Source organism: Sphaerodactylus townsendi, linkage group LG05 (genome assembly GCF_021028975.2).
Source record: "Sphaerodactylus townsendi isolate TG3544 linkage group LG05, MPM_Stown_v2.3, whole genome shotgun sequence".
Classification (NCBI taxonomy): Eukaryota; Metazoa; Chordata; class Lepidosauria; order Squamata; family Sphaerodactylidae; genus Sphaerodactylus; species Sphaerodactylus townsendi.
The window spans coordinates 41,565,436-41,586,593 of record NC_059429.1 but is presented as its reverse complement, the minus strand read 5'-3'; the positions used below and the strand labels follow the sequence as shown (position 1 = coordinate 41,586,593).

Sequence of the window (21,158 nt, the reverse complement as noted above, 5' to 3'; positions counted from 1 at the left end):
CCCATGCTATTTTGTTGTTTCCCTACCCAATTGGCCATTTTGGCCACCCATCTTTGTTGTTGCCATGCAGTCTCCATTCTGGGAGGATGCCTGCTGCCTTTTTTTTTTTTTTTTGGGGGGGGGGGGCAAAGAAAGACTTCAAGAGCCTTGATTGTTTGTTCAAGTAAAGAAGCCAGCCTTGTAAATTTCACCAGGTTCACCCTCCAGTCTACCACTCCTGCGATAGACTTTAAATGTGACAAAAGAAGCCAGCATGAGAACTTAATCATCCTGAAATAGTGGCCAATAGAGTGGGAAGTAGTATGGTGTGGATGGGGAAAGGCAAAGAGGAGCAAGAAAACCTGAGGAAATGCTAACCCACGTGTCCTTCACTTTGCCTGCAAAGAGAGAAAAAAAGTCATACTTGAAAGAGTTTCCAAAAATTGTGAAAATTCTCTGATATGAGGGTGAGGTTAGTCCTGGAAAGGGAAAAATGATATGTAACTGAGAACCAAACCTGAAGGGAATGTACGCTTAATGTGAAGGAGACCATGCATGCTTAAATGGCCCTTGTGTAGGAGGTAGTTCCATTAAATGCAAGACTGGAAAAATTCTGTGCAATGTTGTTGTTCAGGATTACTGCTGCTATCACAGTATAATAGTGATAGTGTAGGTAAATTTACTTGGGAGGATTGTTTAAGAGCATCCTTTGGGATGCTGAGAAGATTGCACAATTACCTAAAGTACATTTGGGGTGCACAGGGAAACCATCAGAAACTGTTTGTTCAGTTTCTATGTTTTCCATTTCTGTGAATTCTGTACCTGTTAAGGAACCAAGTAGCAATGGGTGAAATCAATACTTGAAAAAGTATTCTTCTTGGATGGTGTTTTGGCACTGTCGAAGAATGGGGAAGGCAGATAGAGATAGAAAGGAACGCTTGTGCCTTCCAACCACATGCCAACCTACAGCCTTTGCATCCTCAGACAAAGACAGGTGGGTAGAGATGACCTTTGTATTTAAGTTTTTGAGCCTATGGAACACCTCTTCCATGATCTTACTAGGTTAGGTGAGATAATGGAGGAAGCAGATCCTCAAAAAGCAAATGAAACTATATGAGACAAAATCCACCCACAAAGCCCTGACAGAGAGCGTGAAATTGTGGTACCTCCATTTGACACCTGAATGTTTTCCTTTGTAACATTATGATGGCAGCTTTTAAACATCAACCAAAATCCACAGGTTCTTGCTAGCCAAATTTCTTTAAAAAGTAAATTGACTACATGAACTACAGGAATAATTATTACTCTGAAGCATAGGATTGTTTAATTAGCAACAATCAAGGTGTTTTTAGGGGGGATGTTCTTTTGTCTTTTAAAATCAAGTATTGATGGCAGAAATTACTGTATGCAACCTCTTGCTTAAATATGCTGGATTTATACATTTGAGGACTATTTTGTAGTTGATGTTTATTTGTTTATTCTTGTTCTCTGATACTAAGAATCTACGAATCAAGCCAAGCCTTCATTATACAGACCATTTCATATAGTGGCCTATGAAGAAGTTTAATTTTTTTAAGTGTTTGTCATAGCTGAAAATAGCCTATCAAACCCCATATTTTTCTTTCTGCTTAGAGAGGGTGGCGTATAAAGCAAGGAAGTGAGAAAAACAGAATACTTTTTTAAAAACTATCTATATTTATGGCATAATATGAAGCAAACTGATCACAGAAAGGTACTATTTCTGCTTCATAGAAGGCTGGCTGGTCTTGAAGATCTTCCAGTGCAGACAATCTGACATTCTGTGTGAATATTTGGGTTACCAAGTGCTAACCTGGATATTTTGCTTGTTGCTTTAAGAGCTTGGGGGCAGAGGGACAGCAATAATATTCAGCTGTCCCAGTCTTTGACCCATTGCCTTTGACAGTCTTTTTTGTCAGCTGCAAAGTTGCTTGCTTGATTTAGTAATCAGAAGAATAAAGAAATAGTGCATCAGCTAAGTGGGAAATAGCAATATACTACTTTGCCATTCCTAAACATTTAAAGTAACATGCTATTTGCCTTGAAACTATTGAGGCATTTATATCAATCCAGTGTTCTTTTCACTATTTCAATAAGATTTTTCAGTGGTTTAAGTAATCTGAATGGACAACATATACAGATATTTAAAATTAAATATATAAATGATTTTCTGTATTCTAATAGTTGTAAAATATCAGGCAGAAAAATCATTGGAAACCAGAGTGTTGGACAAAGCATTGGACTTGGACCCCAAAATAGTCCAAAAAGTGTGAAGGCCCAGAGAAAAAATGGAACATACTTTTTTCCCAAATGAAAACATTTCTTGAGGAATATTTTTTCTCTTTTAGAATGATCTAAATATTTTTATGATAAGCGTTTTACTCACTCAAAATATGTAGTATGAAGCTGTTTACATGAGGCAAGCTGCAGCACTAGATGGCAATAATTCCTGTCAATACTGTGGTATTTTTTCACAAATAAATTTCTTATTAAAATGTGATTAATTTTGTCTACAATAAATATGCTATAATTCATATGATGACAACACACTGTAGAAGAGTTATTTTTAAAAATGTATTATTGGATTTATACCCCGGCCTTCCCCTCACAGGTTCAGAGTTGTAATGTTGTAAGTCAATATTCTAGACCTACTGTGTCCTACTGTAGCTAGTTCTATTGTAACTGGATGAGACTGCATTTCTGTTCAAATATACTTTCTTCTGTTCACTACAAAATTTGTGTTTTATGTTCAACATTTATTTTTCCTGCCTCTCATGATATGGGAACAAGGGTGTTGGACTCCACATTTGAAGTCAAATAACACTGTAAAATACCTACTGTGATTGAGCAAACAGTACAGCTCCTCCTAAAGTTATCTCCTATTTGCCCTTGAGAAATGTCCCATCTCCTCTCCCTCCTGTTGTCCTGGAAACTAGTCCAAAGGTGGGAAAAGGGCAAAGATCAACTTTCTAGTGCTTTAACTGTTGCTATTCATCATTCCCAAATAATCCTAAATAAACATTTATATCCTACCTCACATCTGAGTCTCTATGCGGCTTACTCAGGATAAAACAATTAAAAAACCACAATTAAACATCATACATAAAATAAATTAAACATCATAAATAAAATATAACAAAACAATAACATTAAAATCCCAACACCACTCCCCCAACCCTCCTACCACCGCAAATTATGCAGTCGAGATTCTTGAACTCTTTTAATTAATGAGATTTAGATTTCAGTTAGGTTTGATTCCATTTCTCTTCAGCCATGAGACGTTGGATAACCTTATCCAAATTGAAGTTTGTTACAGAATTGTGGAAGTTAAAAGGACAGCTTCATATTATACTACCCAGAGCTTCTTGGAGAAAGAGGATACAACTAAAGTATATAAGTATTTAACCTCTCTTTTTTTGCTTATTTCTACAGTCTTTGTATGGTGCTGAAATTTCTTCTACACCACATCTGCCACTTTTCTACACTTCCATTGATCTTGTAGATATCAGTGTAGAAATGGCCGGCCTAAAGTTTGCAAATCCTTTTGGCCTTGCTAGTGCAACTCCAACAACAAGTTCACCAATGATCCGCCGAGCTTTTGAAGCAGGATGGGGATTTGCACTGACCAAAACTTTTTCCCTAGACAAGGTAAGAAAATCTGTTCCCCACCTCCCATGTTAGATTCCTAACTTTCCTGAGACTGTTCATAGCCATTTAATATAAAGATGTTGGTAGTAGAGCCCTTCTCTCTGGTCGGGGCTTTAGAGTAAGAAGTAGTTTAAAATGTGCACGACTCATGTGTATCTCAGTGTGAACCTGATATCCTGCTTCTTTACAATTGGATGGGAGAGCTTCCAAGTAGGAAGTTGTCCAAGTAGTATTGAACCCTGACATCTCTCTGTTTAGGAATTGAGCACTGAGACCAGGGGTGTATCTGATAGAGGGACATGAGTCAATTGATCCCGGGTGCCGCCCATTAGGTTATGTGGGGGTGGGCACAAAATCATGCCCCCATGTGACCTGAAGGAGCAGATAGGCCGGGAGCCTGCCAGTCCCCTTTGCAGGCTCTCAGCCTGACTGCAGGCCTGTGGCAGGTTCCCGGCCCAGATGCTCCTTCAGGAGCAGCCAGGCCGGGTGCCTGCCACCCTGGAGGAGGAGCAGCCGGGCCGGGAGGCTGCTGCCCCTGGCCACCCTGCATCAGGCCCCTGGCCTGGCTGTGGGCCCGCGGCAGATGCCCAGCCCGGCTGCACCTGCCACACTGGAGGAGGAGCAGCCAGGCTGGGAGCCTGCCTCCTCTGGCCAAAGGGCATCCCTCAGCAGGTCCCAGCCCGGCTGGGGCATGGGGGGCATGGAGGGTGTGGGGGCAGGGGACGTGGGAGCAGGTGTTGCCCCCAGGGGCCATTTTCTCTCGGTATGCCTCTGACTGAGACCAAAGTGAAGGCTTTAATGCTATACCTATATTTTCATAGCTGATGGTGGTGTTTGTGGCTCCCAGTAGGAGTATTTGAAAAGCAGTATATGATGCTGCTAATAAAAATTGATTTACTATAGTGTTTTCAGATGTTCAAAGCATTTTACATATATTATCTCATAACCCTTCCAACAATCCTTACACATTCATTGTTACTATAATCATCCCTGGTGGTGGCTGAAGTTGGTTGAATGTGGTATGCCATCTACTAAGCTTGGATCAGAGAGTGGAGATACGTTCCCAATGGCTTTGTAGATCAGGTCTCAGTCTTGTAGTCACTGTGCTATTCAGGTTATCACTGATGATGTGTATCATTATATTTTTTAAAAAATCTTCCCCCGAGATTGTGTCCAACTAATGAGCCAAAACAAGTGCTTCATGTAAACAGTACACCAATAAAAATTTCAGAAACCACTTTGAATAATACAGGTTTTTTAATAAAAAAGGTTAGGAAGAAGCAGAGGTTGATGGTGGACACAGAGATTGAAGAGGGGAGAGGACTTTGCATCTAATTCAAAATGGCAGTTCTTGGTGGTGCAGATTTTATAGGAATACTTTCTTTCTTTAAGGGTCTCCTATGGCCAGCTGCAGGAATTCATATGAAGGGGGCCTGTTTTGTGACTGTTCCACAATATCATATATAAGTTCACTATATCTGTTTCTTACAGCATATGTAAGAGGGAAACCTTCTATATATTTTTTGAATGGACTGGCCTCTGGTGGTCAAGTGGAGCATATAGGAATTTGGTTGTATTATATTCAAGAAACATTAAATGTTTTCAGCCCTTTAAGGGACATGTGGGTGCCATTTGGTTGAGGAAACCTTTGGAAAACTACTTTTTTAATACTTTCTGATTGAGGCTTCCATTATCTTATCCTTCTTCTCAGAAAGCCAAATGTACAACCTGATTTCAGCTCCAATCAGCAATTTCACTATATCCACTCAAATCTGGCATCTGATACAGGATAGTTTAGTTTGTTTTGTTGGATAAAATGCTGCCCCTCCCTAACAGACCTCAAGATCAAAGCCAATGCTACCATTTCCTGTTACAAAGCACATTTGCAAAGCCGTTGACCTACTGACCATATTTCTGAACCATCAACCTCTCGACCCCTAACTTGCTTCAATCTCACTGCTGCTGTCTCTTTGGTTTGTACTGACATTGCTTTACAGCAGCATTTCTTCGTCCCCGCCTTCAACACCTGAAAAAAACATGAATTTACTTTCAGCTTTTTCTTCAGATTCTAGCTATTTGTATTTCTGTGTAACTATCAACTTTCTGATTATTACACTGCAAACGGTAGGCATGTTGAAGCAAAGGAAGCAGCTAAACTCTTTCTCTCTCCCTCCCCCCAAGTTCTGGACTGGAGTTGATTTTCTGCAATGACTCTGACTGAAGAAAAAGCACATTCCCATGGGATTTCACACTGCACGTTTGTCTCATTTAAACTGGGCTTCTCCCCACGCAAAGCAGCTACATGGGCCATGCATGGATAGGAGCCTAGTTTAAATGGGAAGCTGTGTGAGTGCAAAAATTTTAAGGTGAGTCTTTTGCTTCATCTACTGTCATGTCAAAATCAGACCCAAGATGGAGTTGATGGCAGGAAGCTGTTTCTTTTCATGATGTAATAAGGTCTGCTTTTATCTGTTTTTTTAATCAGAACAAACCATATAAGGCTTATGTTCTAAAATAAGCATTTTTTGCGCACTCCCTTTCTGCTATATATTTATTTATTTAGTGTATTTCTTATCCTGCTTTCTTTCATATTTAGGATTGCCAGATGCTCCCTGGTACTAGCAGGGGATGGTTGGGAAACTCCTGGTAATTTGACGGTAAAGCCTGGGGAAGACAAGGACCTCATTGGGGTACAATGCCATATAGCCCATCCTCCAAAGCATTCACTTTCTCTTGAGGATTTCTGTAGTTTAGAGATGAGGCATGTGACAAATGCCCATATTTGGGAAGTGGTTTCCAGTGAGAGACTGCCCTTAAATAATTAAGTCCTGCCCAGTCCTGATTGGCTGGAGGAAATTGCCTGGGAGAAGAAAAGGAGGCAGTTGGAGTGCTGTGGGCTTCTTTTTCTCTGGGGAGAGTTGGAGGGAGAGAGACTCCAGGAAAGGGGTCTGAGCCTGAAAACTTGTCAGGGCTACTGAAAATATAACATTAAGGGTGACCCTAGGAAGATTCTAGGCAGGGACCCACTGTTGGTCATAGAACCATTTGAGAGTTTAAACGAACTGTCTGAATGACAAATACGTACTTCAGGGGTTTTTGTTTATGTTCCTCAACCCTACAAAAGAAATGTTTGATATTACCGTTTAATTTTAAATAAAACCTTTTTGTTGTGGAGCTGTAAGGCAATACGGGTTCTGGTGCTTGTTATTAGGGAGATCCTTAAAGTCAATAAGGAATAATTCCTGAGGGAATAACTCCCTGGGGCTTGGAACTTGTGAAAGGGGAATCCTTTCCTTCCTTCCCCCCTGTTTGTGATTGTGGTACAAGGTGTAATTCTGGGAGGTCCTCAGATCCTGTCTGATAGCTGGCATCCCTATCCATAGCAAGTACGCACATTAGCTTATAAAAATGCAAATACAATTTGAAGAGTAATACAGATTTGTATTATGAACAATAAACATAAATGTACTAACTTTTATTTTTGTTTAGATAACCTGGGCGCATAAAGCAATTTGCATTTGAAGGGACTGAATCAACCTAAGTATTGTATTGACCTTTTAGACAAAGTCAACCCCTCATTATTTAAACTGTAAAAAGGAATGTCTGAGGACATGCATTGTCTGTAACAACAACATGCCTCCCACCTTTGAAAATTTCAAGCGGAAATTTCTTGTCCAGACAGGAAAAGAGAGGTGAAAAAATTACAATAGTGACCAATGGTGAGCTTACAACCTCCTTGCCCTTCACCCCTCACAACAAACACCCTGTGAGGTGGGTGGGGCTGAGAGAGCTCCGAAAAGCTGTGACTAGCCCAAGGTCACACAGCTGGTGTGTGTGGGCATGCACAGGCTAATCTGAATTCCCCAGATAAGCCTCCACAACTCAAGCTGCAGAGCTGGGAATCAAACCCGGTTCCTCCAGATCAGAGTGCACCCACTCTTAGCCACTACGCCACTGCTGCTCTCAAAAGGCTATGCTGGGGATCATTGGACCTGCATGGACATCTGTGTGGGTTGCGAACTGTGATGAGAAGGACAATTGTCACAGCAACGCATGGCCGGGCCCCGCTAGTACATATATAAAACTCAACAAAACAATAAATGAAAAACATATATGTATGAGGAGACATTTTGTTGGTAGGAAGTGTACAGCACTTGTGAACCCTTTGAATTCTGTGAGACAAAGCTAATGGAAAGCTTTTAAGAGGGGAACCGTTGAATTACAGAAGTTGTGCTATAGAAAATATAGTTAACATTTCAAATTGAGACCTTGAGTACACCCATCTATTTTCTCTCTGTGAGTGAGTACCATACATTGATATTAGAATCATGGAGGTGGAAGGCCATCTAGTCCAACCCCCAGCTCAATGCAGCATCACCCTAAAGTATCCCTGACAAATGTTTGTCCAGTGAGAGGGAAGTCGCCACCTCCCTAGGCAGCCAGTTTCACTGCTGGACTACTCTTGCAGTCCCTCCAAGGGGCTGGGCACCCCTGTACAGCACAGTAGCTGCAACCCCTCCACCCTGATCCCCAAGGGAACTTTCTGGCAGTGTGAGGAGGCCAAAAACACACAAAAAAGTATCCCCATCACTAGAACGCCCCATTGGTTTAATGGACTTACACTACCAAAAAGATGGTCTAAGTCCAAAGTCCTGGCCACCGGTGTAATGGGGTAATGGCTGGGTGGAAGCCAACTAGCCACCCACCAGCGGATGCGCTCCTCTGCTGTGGCAAGTGCCCCAAGGAGGCCAAATCCACCAGCACAACCCCACACCACTTCCAACGGCAGATTTGTCCCCACTTTGGATTTGACTGTTACAGTGCAATCCACGGGGGAATGGTGAAATGGCTGTGGACACAGTATGTCTCCAGAACTGACATAATTGCCAGCCCACGATTTGTAAATGGCAGGGGCTACTTACATCAATGCTGGAGAGCCACACAGGAGCTCGAGCTGTGCCTCTGGCCATGTAATTTTTAAATATAATTTTATTAAAACTTTTTAAAAGGCAAACAAAAAAGAGGAACAGAAACAACAAGGGGAAAAGTGAGGGCTCCTGATTTCCTCTGTACCAAATATGAACACAGTTAAAACGTAACCACTTGTTCCCTGCTTAGATTTATGAAATTATAGTTAACTTTTCTTACTTATCAAGTAAGTAGAATTCACACTTTTTTCTATTGTATCCATTTGCTTACACAGGTACATTATATCTATCTTCTATATGTCATATTATATCCATTTTCTTATTCTCCTAGTCTTCGAATCCACAATAGACTTAGTGATTCAGTAAACCTGAATCACAGAAAAACCTGGAAAAGCCATCTCAGCTTTGTTCAGGGTTTTCATTTACCAAATGAGCTCTCCCCACCTCCAGTAACGTTTAAGCCCTCTGGGACTTGGAAAGTGTCAGCAGGGGAGGTAGAGCGAGAACTCCATGATGTGCTGGGCAATCAGTGTAGCATGGAGCGCTCCCCCCCCCCGCTCATGCTTAGAAAGAGCTTGAGAAATGGGGGGGGGGGCGGGGAAGCACTGAAAAATTTCAGGGTTTTTAATCCAAATTTTCTCAGATATCAGCTTTATTCAGCTTTCCTGAAAAATTTCTGTGTTAAGAACAATCTGAAACTGGAATTTACTGATAAAAATAATCAGTACTCATGCCTAATCCACAAATCATCAGGGTTTTTTTTTTAGTCATATGTAAAATTTCTATCAGGGGCTTCCATTATCAATAAACTTAGGGCTTTTCTCCGATCAAAGAAGTAAGCTTAAGTATCTCAGCCAATTCCAACATCTTTACAAATTATTCTTCTATTCTGGATATAAATGAAGCTTTCCAGGTTGTTGGGGTTTTTTGTATATAATATTCATGCTGCTGATGTCATTTATAAAAATATAATTCCATATCTTTTTTTCAAACTTTCTATTTATAAGACCCAAAATGTAAGAGAACAAATGGGCAATATTTTTATGGCTGAAATGATATTTTTGGTCTTATGCAGAGACAAAATGTTGGTATTTAGAGGGGGGAAGATGGAGATAAATTGAACCTTTGTTACAGAGTAAGGCCATTTAAAAGAGTTTGTCCTACATAACTATTTAATTTAGCTTCACATCTGAAAAGTGTCTAAATCCCTTTAATTAATTTAAGGTCAGTATTTAATTGGAACTGTAACATAGGTACATTGTAATTTGTTGCTGAAGTTTCAATGAATAGTGCATTTTAAAGATCTTTGAATTGTTCTTTCAGTGTGAGAAGTTTTTGTGTTTTTTTCATTGTATCTCAAGAGATGTTTGGTGAATTATTGAAATATGGTGATTATTCCCATATAAATCCTGACAAAATGTGAGAATGTCTGAAAATTGAGATACCAGTAAACACTGACAGACAGATAAAGGCCAGGATTTGCCAATAAATTCCTTAGTTTATAGTAGAATGCACGTTTTTCATGCAAAAGCCGCTGGTTCAATGCACACAATCTCCTACTCAAAACTGGGCTCACAGACCTTGGAGTGTCACAGACGGACCAGTGTTCTCACTCACTGTAAGGCAGCTTCATATACTGAAGAGTAGAAGAAACTTCTGCTTAAAACCCCATAGTGGGGAATATATATATGCAGCCTGACACAAAGATACAACAGCAAAAATAAACACAAGAAGGATGGCAGGAATATTTGCTTTGATTTTAGCTGTTTCCATAGTTGGTAAAAATGAAATTCTGATTAATCAGAGACATCTGTCTTGACTCTGCTGGTGACACACATTGATTTTGATGCTGTCGCTTTCAATAACCTAGAAGCTATTGCTTTTATTAAGCAGAAATAAGCATGTGGAATGACTTCATCTGAAGTCTCCAACATTTTTTAAAACCCTCCTGCAATATTTGCCAGGGGTTTCAAAGAGCAGGCTATGATTTAAACCCAATTAAGTTTTGAAGACAAACTCTACACTGCAAGAAATCTTCCAATTCAGTTGTAGGCATGTGCTCACATTACATGCAGCAATTTATAACAGGGACAATGTGGTGTATCTGTTAGAGTTGCTTGCCAAATAGAGCTGTTGCCTATCTAAATGAGCAAACTGTGCTAAGAAATTACATTTGTTCAAAATATTACACACTCTAATCGATACCACAGGCCAGTGATGTTTCCATATAGGAGGCATACACTTCTCTTTGAAATTATAAGAACAATGACTTCTGTTGTCCCCTTCAGTATCAGTATTTAGTTGGACTGAAACCACAGTGAAGAAAAGCATATATTTTCTTTCTGATATCACAGCTCAGTCATTTAGAATATACTAGATACAATTAGAGCCGTGAGACCTCCTGCAACTCCTTCTCTCTTGTTTATATTAAAATGAAGGGCTTGGATGCTTTTAATATAACGAAGTTTGTTCTACAGAGTTTTGTTAGAATATGAAATATGAATATTTTACAATGCAAGTTGTGGTGATGAAGTGCAATTTGCCTAACTTGCATATGATAAACTAAGTATATGCTTACCGAGGGAGTTGCATGAGAATTAGAGCCCTGCTTGAACATCTGCTTGGAATTTTATTATCCTGTCCTACTGACAGTGTTTCCCTTGTTGTTTTTCCAGATTGACAGCAGAATATTGCACCAGTCTTTTTTATTATTATTATTCCTCAGCAAACACATTTAGGTGAACTTGTTTCCTTTTCTTGGAAAAAAGGAATTTAAAGCCTGCTTTTGATTTTCATCGTATAATTTTTTATATATTCTTGACATTTGTAGATGCCAGATTGAAGTCTAGAATGCTGTAGCCAAGACAGACCATTGACTTGCTGTGAAATGCCAGTTGATATCTCAGTAAACAGAAATATTCTATGCTTTATTGTGTAGACTATATGAAAGCTACATAGGCTTTCTTTGGAGAGACAAATGATCAGATTGTTAATGTCAAATGGGAAAAAGGACTGTTTGCCTTTCTACTAAATAACATCAAAGGCAATTTTTATTAACACCAATCCTGGGGAAAAAATACTCAAGCATTTTACAAGATTTCTCAGCCTCACTGAGCTTTTGCCCTGTGATTTGAATTATTTATTGTTTTGCAAATAAATGTTGTGCTGTTCCATGCAATTTGAAATGTGGATTTGAAAAGACAGAATTGCGATAAGGAGTAGGTATAATGGGCATAACATCTTTTATTTGTAAAGCTTCATATTGTTCAAGAAAGATGTGCTTGATTTTTAAAAGAAAAATGTTGTTTAATCCTTTGTTTATGAATTGTACTAAGGAGAAGGGGGGTGATTAGTTCTACTGACTTCAATTGAGCTGTGCAAGAAAAAAATAATTTATGGATCTCAATCTCTTGTTAGTATGATGATTTAAAGAAAAAAATCATAATTTGAACTAAATTTGACCCTTAAACTATTGACAGTAAATTCATATTTTAGTATTACCAAATGCTACTAGAAATCTTTGTGGGGAGGGGTTGCTGTTATTACATTTGTGTATCACTTTTAAAGAGCTCATGGTGGCATGTTTGGAATCTTTCTCTGAGTCACAGGAGGATGAGAGAATCTCACCTCATGTCAGCCTGGAGAATTTCATGACTCGGTAAGGATTTAAACTTACATCTAACCACTGCTGATCAGTCAGTCCAATGTGCCATATTCAGATTACTAAGTATTAAAGTTTAAGATGGCCTGTCTTGCTAACCAGGATTCCAAACTGGGGGCAAACCATTGTTTGTAATCCTGTTGTACACTGCAAACACAATCCATAGTTTGTCATTAGCTCACATAATGAATGTGGGAAGGAGAAGGCAAGGAGGTATTGTGTCAGTAACTCCAAAGTTTCTTCAGATCTTATTCACATAAAATCCATAATTTGTTGTTGTATTTGAACTATTATAAGCTTCATTTTTTCACATATTGGTAATCCAATTATACAGCAGTCTCTTTTGGAACTCAGAACTCCAGCATGGAGGTTCCCTAGTTATTTTAATGGAAGAAGGTAATCTACTTGTATGCTTGCCAAATAAAAAGAACTGAACTGAAAAGAACAAAGAGATAGACAAACATTTTCATACACGTCAGGCTGTCTGCTGCGCTCTTTTCAGCATCCAGATTTTTCCCATGTAACCAAGGTGCTTGCCCCCAGGCAGAGGCGTAGCTGAGCTAAAGTGTGCCCGGTGCGCATACTATATTTTCCGCCCCCCGTGGCACCCCCCCCTTCCCCACTTCCCACACTTACCTTAGTTCCTTTCCTTTTTCTAGAACTTTTTCAGGCTGCAAAAAGGCCTGTTCACAGTAAAAATGGTCTGATGGGAACTATACTTCCCAGGAGACCTTGTGAGCCCCAAGGTCTCCTGGGATCTGTAGCTCCTCAGGCCGTTTTTACTGCGAACAGGCCTTTTAGCTGGCTATGGATTCAAGAAAAAAAGGAAAGGAACAAAGGTAAGTGGAAAGAGCAAAGGCTTTCATGGGGGAGGGGGCGCTGTGGGGGTGCCGCAGGGGAAGCGGGAGGGGCCTGGGGCAATTTTCTGCACCCCCAGGCATGTGCCTGGTGCACGGCGCACCCCCCCTTCCCCTTGTAGCTCCGCCACTGCCCCCAGCAGAAGAAAGATGCTAGTCCAGCTGTCATGAACCAGTCCCTGGGAGACGAAGAATCTGAAATAGAACTAGAAGTTACTGTGGACCAGGAGTTCCAGGCAACAGAGCCAGCTCCAACCTCTGTCCTGCCAGCCAAGGCAGAGTCAGCAACAGGGCCTGATGCCATGCAGCTGGGAGAGCCATGAGCCAGCTGCATGAAGAAGGAAAGACAAAGGCAGCAGCTAAGTGTTAAAAGGAGAAGTGCTCTCACTGCTGCTGGTATGGCAGAAGGTTCTGCAAAATGGAGGCATCTGTATCTGAGAAGGACTGAGTCTTTGCAGGATCCTTGCCTCAGTAGCCAGGATCTCCTATATAAACCCTGTCTTGCACTTCGCTCTTCCTGGGTGTAATAAGTGTGTTTCACTGGAAAGCTCCACATACCAGGTTCTCTGCTCCACACATTTTACCTTTGTGCCTGCCTGTCTGCTAGAACTTCTTGACTTACTTGACTCTGGACTGTCTGACTATGCATCTGCTTGCCGCCTGCCTTGAGCTTGGACTGTCTGACTATGTTTTTGCCTGCCGCCTCATCTTGGACTTCCTGACCACATCTTTGCCTGCTACCCACCTTTGACCTCAGTCTGTTTGATGCACCATAGATGATGCCTGCCTGCAGCACATAAACAGTTCAATCCAAAGGAGGAGGCTGAATCACCCCCTAGAGCCAGTGCACCCCTGTGCCAGCGTGTGTGCCCATTCCACTAGTGCAAGGGGAAAATGTGCTGGTGGAGGGGCAGCTTATCCATGTTGTTGGGCTTTGCAGCGCCCAATGTAGAAGCTGCCTCCATTGCCCAGACCCGCTTGCACAAAATGTTGTGCTAGCATCACTGGGGGTGTTCTGGGGGACAAGGCTGACCTTAGTTGGCCTCCAGTGCCCAGTTGACTCCTGTGTGCTGGCAGAGCTGTCGGTGGAGGCACACTACGATTGGCATGTCTCTATTCTCCCCTATGGGGATTCTTTGGTGAGTTTTCTGGTTTTTGATTTGTGTTTGCTTTTTCAGACTTCTTGCATTGGGAGGGAGCTTTGTGGAGCATCCCAGCCCACCAGCCCTATCTGGATAGGGCTGTCAGACATCAATATGCTAAGTGCAAACCTGTATTCAATTTTAACTTTAGATCTGGAGAATGTAGCTGTTCTATAATACTCAACAAGAGCTAAAATAGGTTACACCTATGCTTTCAGTTGTGCAATTACATTTTTACTGTTCTATGTATAGGGCTTTTTAAAATGATCTTATCCTCAAAGAAATTTTCTAGACATAAAACATCAACAATAATTAAAAACCGCTATTAAAACAAACAAGAGTGATGTAAAAGACACACAAAGAGAAAAGAGCAAATTGGCTGTATGTCCGTGTTTGTGTATGTCCGTGCGTGTGTGTGTGGGGGGGGGATCAGTCATGCTCTCAGAAGGCACAGTGTCATTTGGTAACAGGTTATAAAACCTAAGCAGTAGGCTGTAATTGCAGAACATCTCTTCATACTGATTCAACGATCAACTGATTTGGTGTGTGCCTCTAATCACACTTGCTGCCTTGGGTGGGAAGCCAACTGTGAGGGAATGATAGCAAAGACTCCCGACACTGCCAACTGCACACTGGAAGTCAAGCTTCATACATCTCACATTATCTTATTTAAGTCTGAAGTTGAAATTTGATCCTTTCTTTTTTGCATCTTTTTTGAATAGTGCCCTTGCTGGTAGTGATTTCAAGACTTACTTCACTTAATCTTGCTTGCAGAGAAGTACCGTGTTGCCATGATTTTCACTTAAATCTACCTCATAGCAGGCTTGGCAGGTTTCCTTCAAAGTAATTATAATTAATTAAGGAGAATAAGAATTGGCCAAACCCAGTTGTGGGTCAGCAGAGTTTGAGCAGCAGTATTGAAAATAAATAAAATGTCTTTGGATATGAAACATATATTTCAAAGTGGTGTCTTTAACAAACTTTCACTACAGTAAGAAATGATGTAGGCTTTAAAAGAATCCTGGGGAATAGAAGGATGTTAACTATTTTAAGTAACACTTCCCACCAACTTTCATTCCAGAACTACAGCAATTGTTACATAAGCAACAGTTTGTAAAAAGAAAGACACAGGCTCTTTGCAACACAAGTTAAGAACTGTATACACTGTCATGTTTTAAAGATCAACTGAAATAGTAATTTACACATACCTGCAAAATATGATTAATATGTAAGAGAAGATTTAGCAACTCCAACAGACTTTTTCATCTGTGTTTTGCTGTTGTAGTAATTGCACACTGCAGACTCATTATTATAGAGCTTGTGTTGGTAAATGAGTTCTGTTTATGTAAAAATAGCCAAATTTAAAAAAACTACTGGTGTAATATTTACAGTATTATAATTAAGAAGGGTTGGATGATAGTTTTGCAATTTTTACAACATGCTTCACAAACATAGAATGTGCTATGAGTGACAGAATGGGTTATTAAAAATGCATACAGTTCAAGGCTTGGATGCATCAATATCCAGGCAGAAATAGAGTTATAAGGATGGCCCTAAAATAGTAATATAACACTGATAGTTTAAGCAGGTTTTCTGAATTCTCAGCTTTCATTTTGTTTAAAACAAACAAAAGTAAGTCTCTAACCTCTTCCCTTTTTCCTTATATCTCTTCAAGAGAGGAGATAAAGAATTTTTTAAAAATTGAACTTGCTTAAATTATTATTGAAACACTACAGTGTTATATCACTATTTTTAAGGCTTTTAAAAAATGAAATAATTATTCTGGGTGGTAGGGGTTGAATGTGTTCATGATGACAACATTACAATGATTGAAAAATGGACTGGAGGTGGGTGAGACAAAGAAAACCAATAGAAACTTTATGCACTAGGAAAAAGCCTTTTCAAAACTGACTTCTAGATAAACATTGAGGTAAAAGTGGTCTCAAAAATGCTGGGAGAAAATAAGCAGGGAGAGTTAAAATCCAAGGCACAAAAATGCATGCAGAGATCAGTGAATAAATGTAAACAGTACAGAACCAGAGCTTTAGTCAAGCCCCTGCCTTGAGCTTGGACTGTCTGACTATGTTTTTGCCTGCCGCCTCATCTTGGACTTGTTTGGAAGTATTTTTAAGCGCAAGCACGCACGCACGCACGCACACACACACACACACACCCGGGCTCCCTTCATTTATCTTCATAAGGATGTTACTTTTTCCTCCCCCTCCAATAGTCCAAATCTTTTGAAAAGGTGACTTCCAGAAGCCAAATATTTAATTGGGAGGAGGGATAAGCAAATGAATGGATGGATACAAGTTTGCCCATCTATACTGGTAACAGGCATTTTCTAATTGTGGAATATGGATTTACCTTGGGTTTGGAGTGGAGTTGTTAAATGTGGACAACAGTGACTTAAAAGAAAAAGACATTTAGGGTTTCCCCTCCCCAGCAACTGGTCTTTTTACACTGAACAATTTAAGCCAGCAAAAACTTCAATACATGGACAGACCACACACTGATTTTCCCTTCTATGTGTTTTATAATATTGTTCCCTGCTCTTTGCCCGGAATTGTGTGATGCAGGGATTTGAGAGTGCTAGAAATGGAGTGGTGGTTGCGTATTGGAATGTGCAGAGTAGAGAAGGCTGTCACAGCAGTCAATAAGATCTGAGAGGTGTTGACTAATTGCCTGCTAATTACACAGTAAATTGTCTAATTAAGCTGATGGTTAATTAGGGTGCGCTTGCACAGCAGTCTTGTGGAATTTTTGTCTGATGTCTAGGAAGCAGCTTGTGTAATTGGCAAACTGGTAAAGACTGGGAGAAAACATGAGTAGAAAGCACATTGCCAGTAGATGACAGAATAAGGATGCATTTTAAAATACAGTTTGCCATAACGATCTTGTTAGGGTCCCACAGTTCTTTATTATTGGGCAGTCTGAAATATGTAGCTTTTGGAAGCATGGAATAAATTAATACTTTGGTTTATTTATGATTGGTAGTTATTGTTGCTGTTTTTTAAACAAAATGTTTAAAGAAAAAGTCATGGAGAAGTGCATTGGCTTTTCTTTAGGGATGTATGCATTGTTTGTGCATCATGCATGTAGGTGTGAGTGTATATGCCAGCTCTCAATGTGTTTTACAGCAACCAAGAAACAGAACTGCCATCAGGGACAGGGATTTTGTCTCCCAACAATTATTTCACTGACTCCATCTCCTTCATAAGTAGCTACTGTTCATTCTTGGGGGAGGAGGAGCAAAAACCCTGCACTAAGTTCATGGGGACCAGGTCACATAGACGGAGGGAGTGTTGATACAAGAGAACCTTGAGCAGAGGAGATTGGAGAAAGTATAAGTGATTGGGGCAGGGGCAAAAGGCCAGAAGAAGTATTGGGAACCATATATTGATAGACATGAGGGGAAAAACAGAGCCTTCCGGAAAAACGGAGGGAAACTCTGTTTTGGGGGGATGGATTTTAAATTGTACAGGCACTACCCCTTTCTGACAATAAGTCATACCTGGTACTTGAAACAAAACTAAATTTTATTTACAGACTGGTTTAGCTTCCCAGATGGAACAGAGAGGTTTCAAAAGCATTTAGGTTTTATTTCTTTCTCAGATGTTACAACACAGTTTTCGGAACAGACTTATTCACCCACAGTGCCTCTTGAGGGAAAACTTTCCACTCGCAGGCAAGCACACTCCTAGTTCACCCGCCCTTTATCACCAAAAGGGAATGGTCACTGACTTTAAGAGGGCCCCCACATGAAGTTTCCCTATTCCAGAGATCCAAGCTATCTAGCCTATAACAAACACTGTTCCTCCCTGACAGTCTGAGATTAGAGGAATCTGGCCACCTAGCCTTCCTCTTCCTGTCTCTCACTGGCCTCACTGCCACTAGACACAATCTCCAGACTGAAGGAAATGTGAGCTGACACGATCTGTGTCTGACTCCTGAATCTGCGTGTCTCTCCACTCAGACTCAATTGCTCAACCAGCCCTTTTCTGACAGGCTTCTTCCTGCTTTTATAGCAGACAGCGCACCCTATCTGTGGCTACCAGCTATAACATTACAGCCCAGCCAATCAGGTTGCGCTCTGTCTGTTACTGTGGTGTTTTGCTCTGGCTAACTGCACCTTTGCAAATTAACCCCATAAGAACCTAATCCGTCACATGGGTCATATCCACTGGGCGGCTTTCTATTTATGACTACAGAATTCATTATGTTTCTGAAAAATACTCTGTTGCTCCAAGCATTATTGAAAGTATTGACATCCAAGATTATGCCAGAAAGAATGAAACTTAATAATGCGACTTAAAATGTTTTGCTTGCATTCCATATTCATGTTTACTATAAATGTCTTGATTCATTTTTTGCATGGAGAAAATATTAAGGACAACAACAAATTGCATTCATCTTATGAAAAATGTGGGATTTATAAATTGTTTTGTCATAGTGATCCAATTTGAGACACCCTCCCCTACATAGTCATTTGTTATGAATCTAGCACTGATTTTCCAATAGAACTGCAGTTGTTCCTCCCCCCACCCCCCGCATGGACTTCTGAAGCCAGGAAAGAGTATGAGATAATCTAATTTTGATAATTCATTTGTTCTAAATTTGGAAAGAAAAAAATGCCATGCTGCTATGTATGAAGAGCATTTATAGCATCTGGGAAATATATATATATATATATATATATTCTAACACACACTACTGTGTGTTAGAAACTTATTTTGCATTATTAATTTGAAGCTGTCACCGATCCTTCACACTCCTAACTATTTGTGGCAGACTCAAGCTGTCTGCTAACTATGCTGGGCAGGTTTTTCTGCCTTTTCTATGACTGAGCTGTTTTAATGGTAGCTGTATTTGATGGTAGTTGTTTTGATGATAGAGTAAATACACCAGACTGGGAATCCACTTGTGTGTATAATTCCTGTTCTAATTGGCTTAGAAATTCTTCTTCTACACCCAGAAGATATATTCCCTTCCTTTTTATTTATGGTCACCTGTGGAAAGTCTTACTAGTATTCCATCTGCAGCCTTGACCACTAAATAAAACTCCTAGTTTTCTGTCGGAGTATGTTATTCTTTCAGGACATGATAACACTCAGTGTATTTCAAAGCAGTTAAGGGACTTGATGTTAACTCACAGGAATCCGAATTTAAAAGCCCTAAAACATTTCTTCTCAGAGAGATACCACCTTCCAGAACAAGTCAGTTTACCCAATCCGGACACTTTCTCAATGTTAGGACGTTTTTCTCCACTCTGTTTTGATATCACCTTGTTCCACTGACTAACTTGCACTTTTAAGCCTATGTTTTACTCTGCAGTTCATCACAGAAGCATTTATAGGCTATTCTGCAGTTATATTGCTTTTTAAAAGAAATACATTATGATTAGATATTTATCCACTGTGGAGTTTTTTCTTCTAATCCCTAACTTTCTATATGTTAAGACAGAGTGGGAGAGAGAGAGAGAGAGCCACTGAATAGTTCATGAATGGGTCTCTTTTAACTCAGATCCTCTCATTGCTATTACCAGTGCTTAAGGGAAAACGTTTTGTTTGTTTCATGGATTTTTAGGTAGATAAGGCCTCAAACCATGATCAAAATCTTTAATAAAGATCCATGTAAAGGCAAGTATTGACTTAAAATGGTCTGAGTCTCTTGCAAGCTGTAGAAGTGCTAGATTAGCATCAATGGCTGCATTAGGTGAAACTGACATTTCCATGTTTTTTCCTACACATTAAAAAATATTTTTCCATAAGCATAGTAACCATCTACCAAAGTTTTAACCTTAATGGCACTAGGTGACAGTTTAGGGGGAAAGGCAGTCTCCAATTAATACTCTGATTGTAATCAGAATTTCTTAACAATGTGTCTCATCCATGGAACTTCCTGCCAAATGAACATGTATAGAATTGTAGAGAAGGAAAAGAACTAGTTCATACATTGAGGAAAAATAATACATTTTCTCCAAGCAGTTATACTGGGTTTTCATGGGAGAACTGCTCTGTGAGCCAAAAGTCCACAATAGGGTTATAGCCATTATTGTTAGTTTGAAAATCTGTTTTGGATTCACTGTGATCATAAAAATTGTTTGTATTTCATGTACTGTGCATGCATATTTGGTCGTGGGCATGCGCAAACTCAATGCAATCATGTGAAGGAAAAGCAATAAATAATCCCATGCTGAAAACACACAAGAGAAAGTGACAGTGGCAAGGATAATTTGTGCCTAGTGCTTTGTTTGCAATTTGGTACTCTGAAAGCAAGGAGAAAGAATCCTTTTGTTTTTGCAGTATTTATGCCTTTGATTATCATGTAACTGGAGGTGAATTCCTTCCCAGTGGGGATTTGTGTTCTTATTAATTCTTACATAAAATGGCAGCTTAAATCCTCTCTACAGAAGTGATCCATGGCATTCTTTATTTTGGCTTATAGTGGCTTTAAACCCCTAGTTTGTATTGGTATAAGATTAGAATAAGGCCTGAAGGATCTGGCACTTGGTTGCCACTAGAGTTGAGAGGATGCAGGTGGCAGCTTTTAATCTATCAAACATTGTCTTGTGTTAGCCCATTTGTTTGCTGATTTTGGCTTCTTTGATGTCATCCAAAGGTGTCACAGCCATTGACCTGGCAAGATGCTATAGACTGCCAAGGCATACTCTTAAGTTGCCTTGTTGGAGAATGATGTCTGCTGGTTTACATGGTTAGCCCAACTCTGCCTTTATCTGCCTTTATTTTTTGTTATGGGGAAAAATAATGGTGGTTAGATGTACAACCTCTTGCAAGAGTTAAACACAGAGAAGATCAAAGGTTGAGTGCACCAGAATGCACATCTGAGTACAGATTCCTGTCAATCACTAAAATGATCTCAAGGGAAAATACATGTGTTCCTTCCCACAACTAACTAGTATGTC

The 21,158-nt window shown here is 40.0% G+C and overlaps 1 protein-coding gene across 1 annotated transcript in view; it reads left to right on the top strand.

Annotated features, from left to right (window-relative positions):
- The window catches only part of DPYD (dihydropyrimidine dehydrogenase), a 652,845-nt gene that overhangs the window by 394,419 nt on the left and 237,268 nt on the right, over positions 1-21,158 (top strand). The window contains exon 13 of the mRNA XM_048497540.1: positions 3,430-3,645. Within this exon, the coding sequence (XP_048353497.1) occupies positions 3,430-3,645 (216 nt within the window). The remainder of the gene's footprint in view (positions 1-3,429; positions 3,646-21,158) is intronic.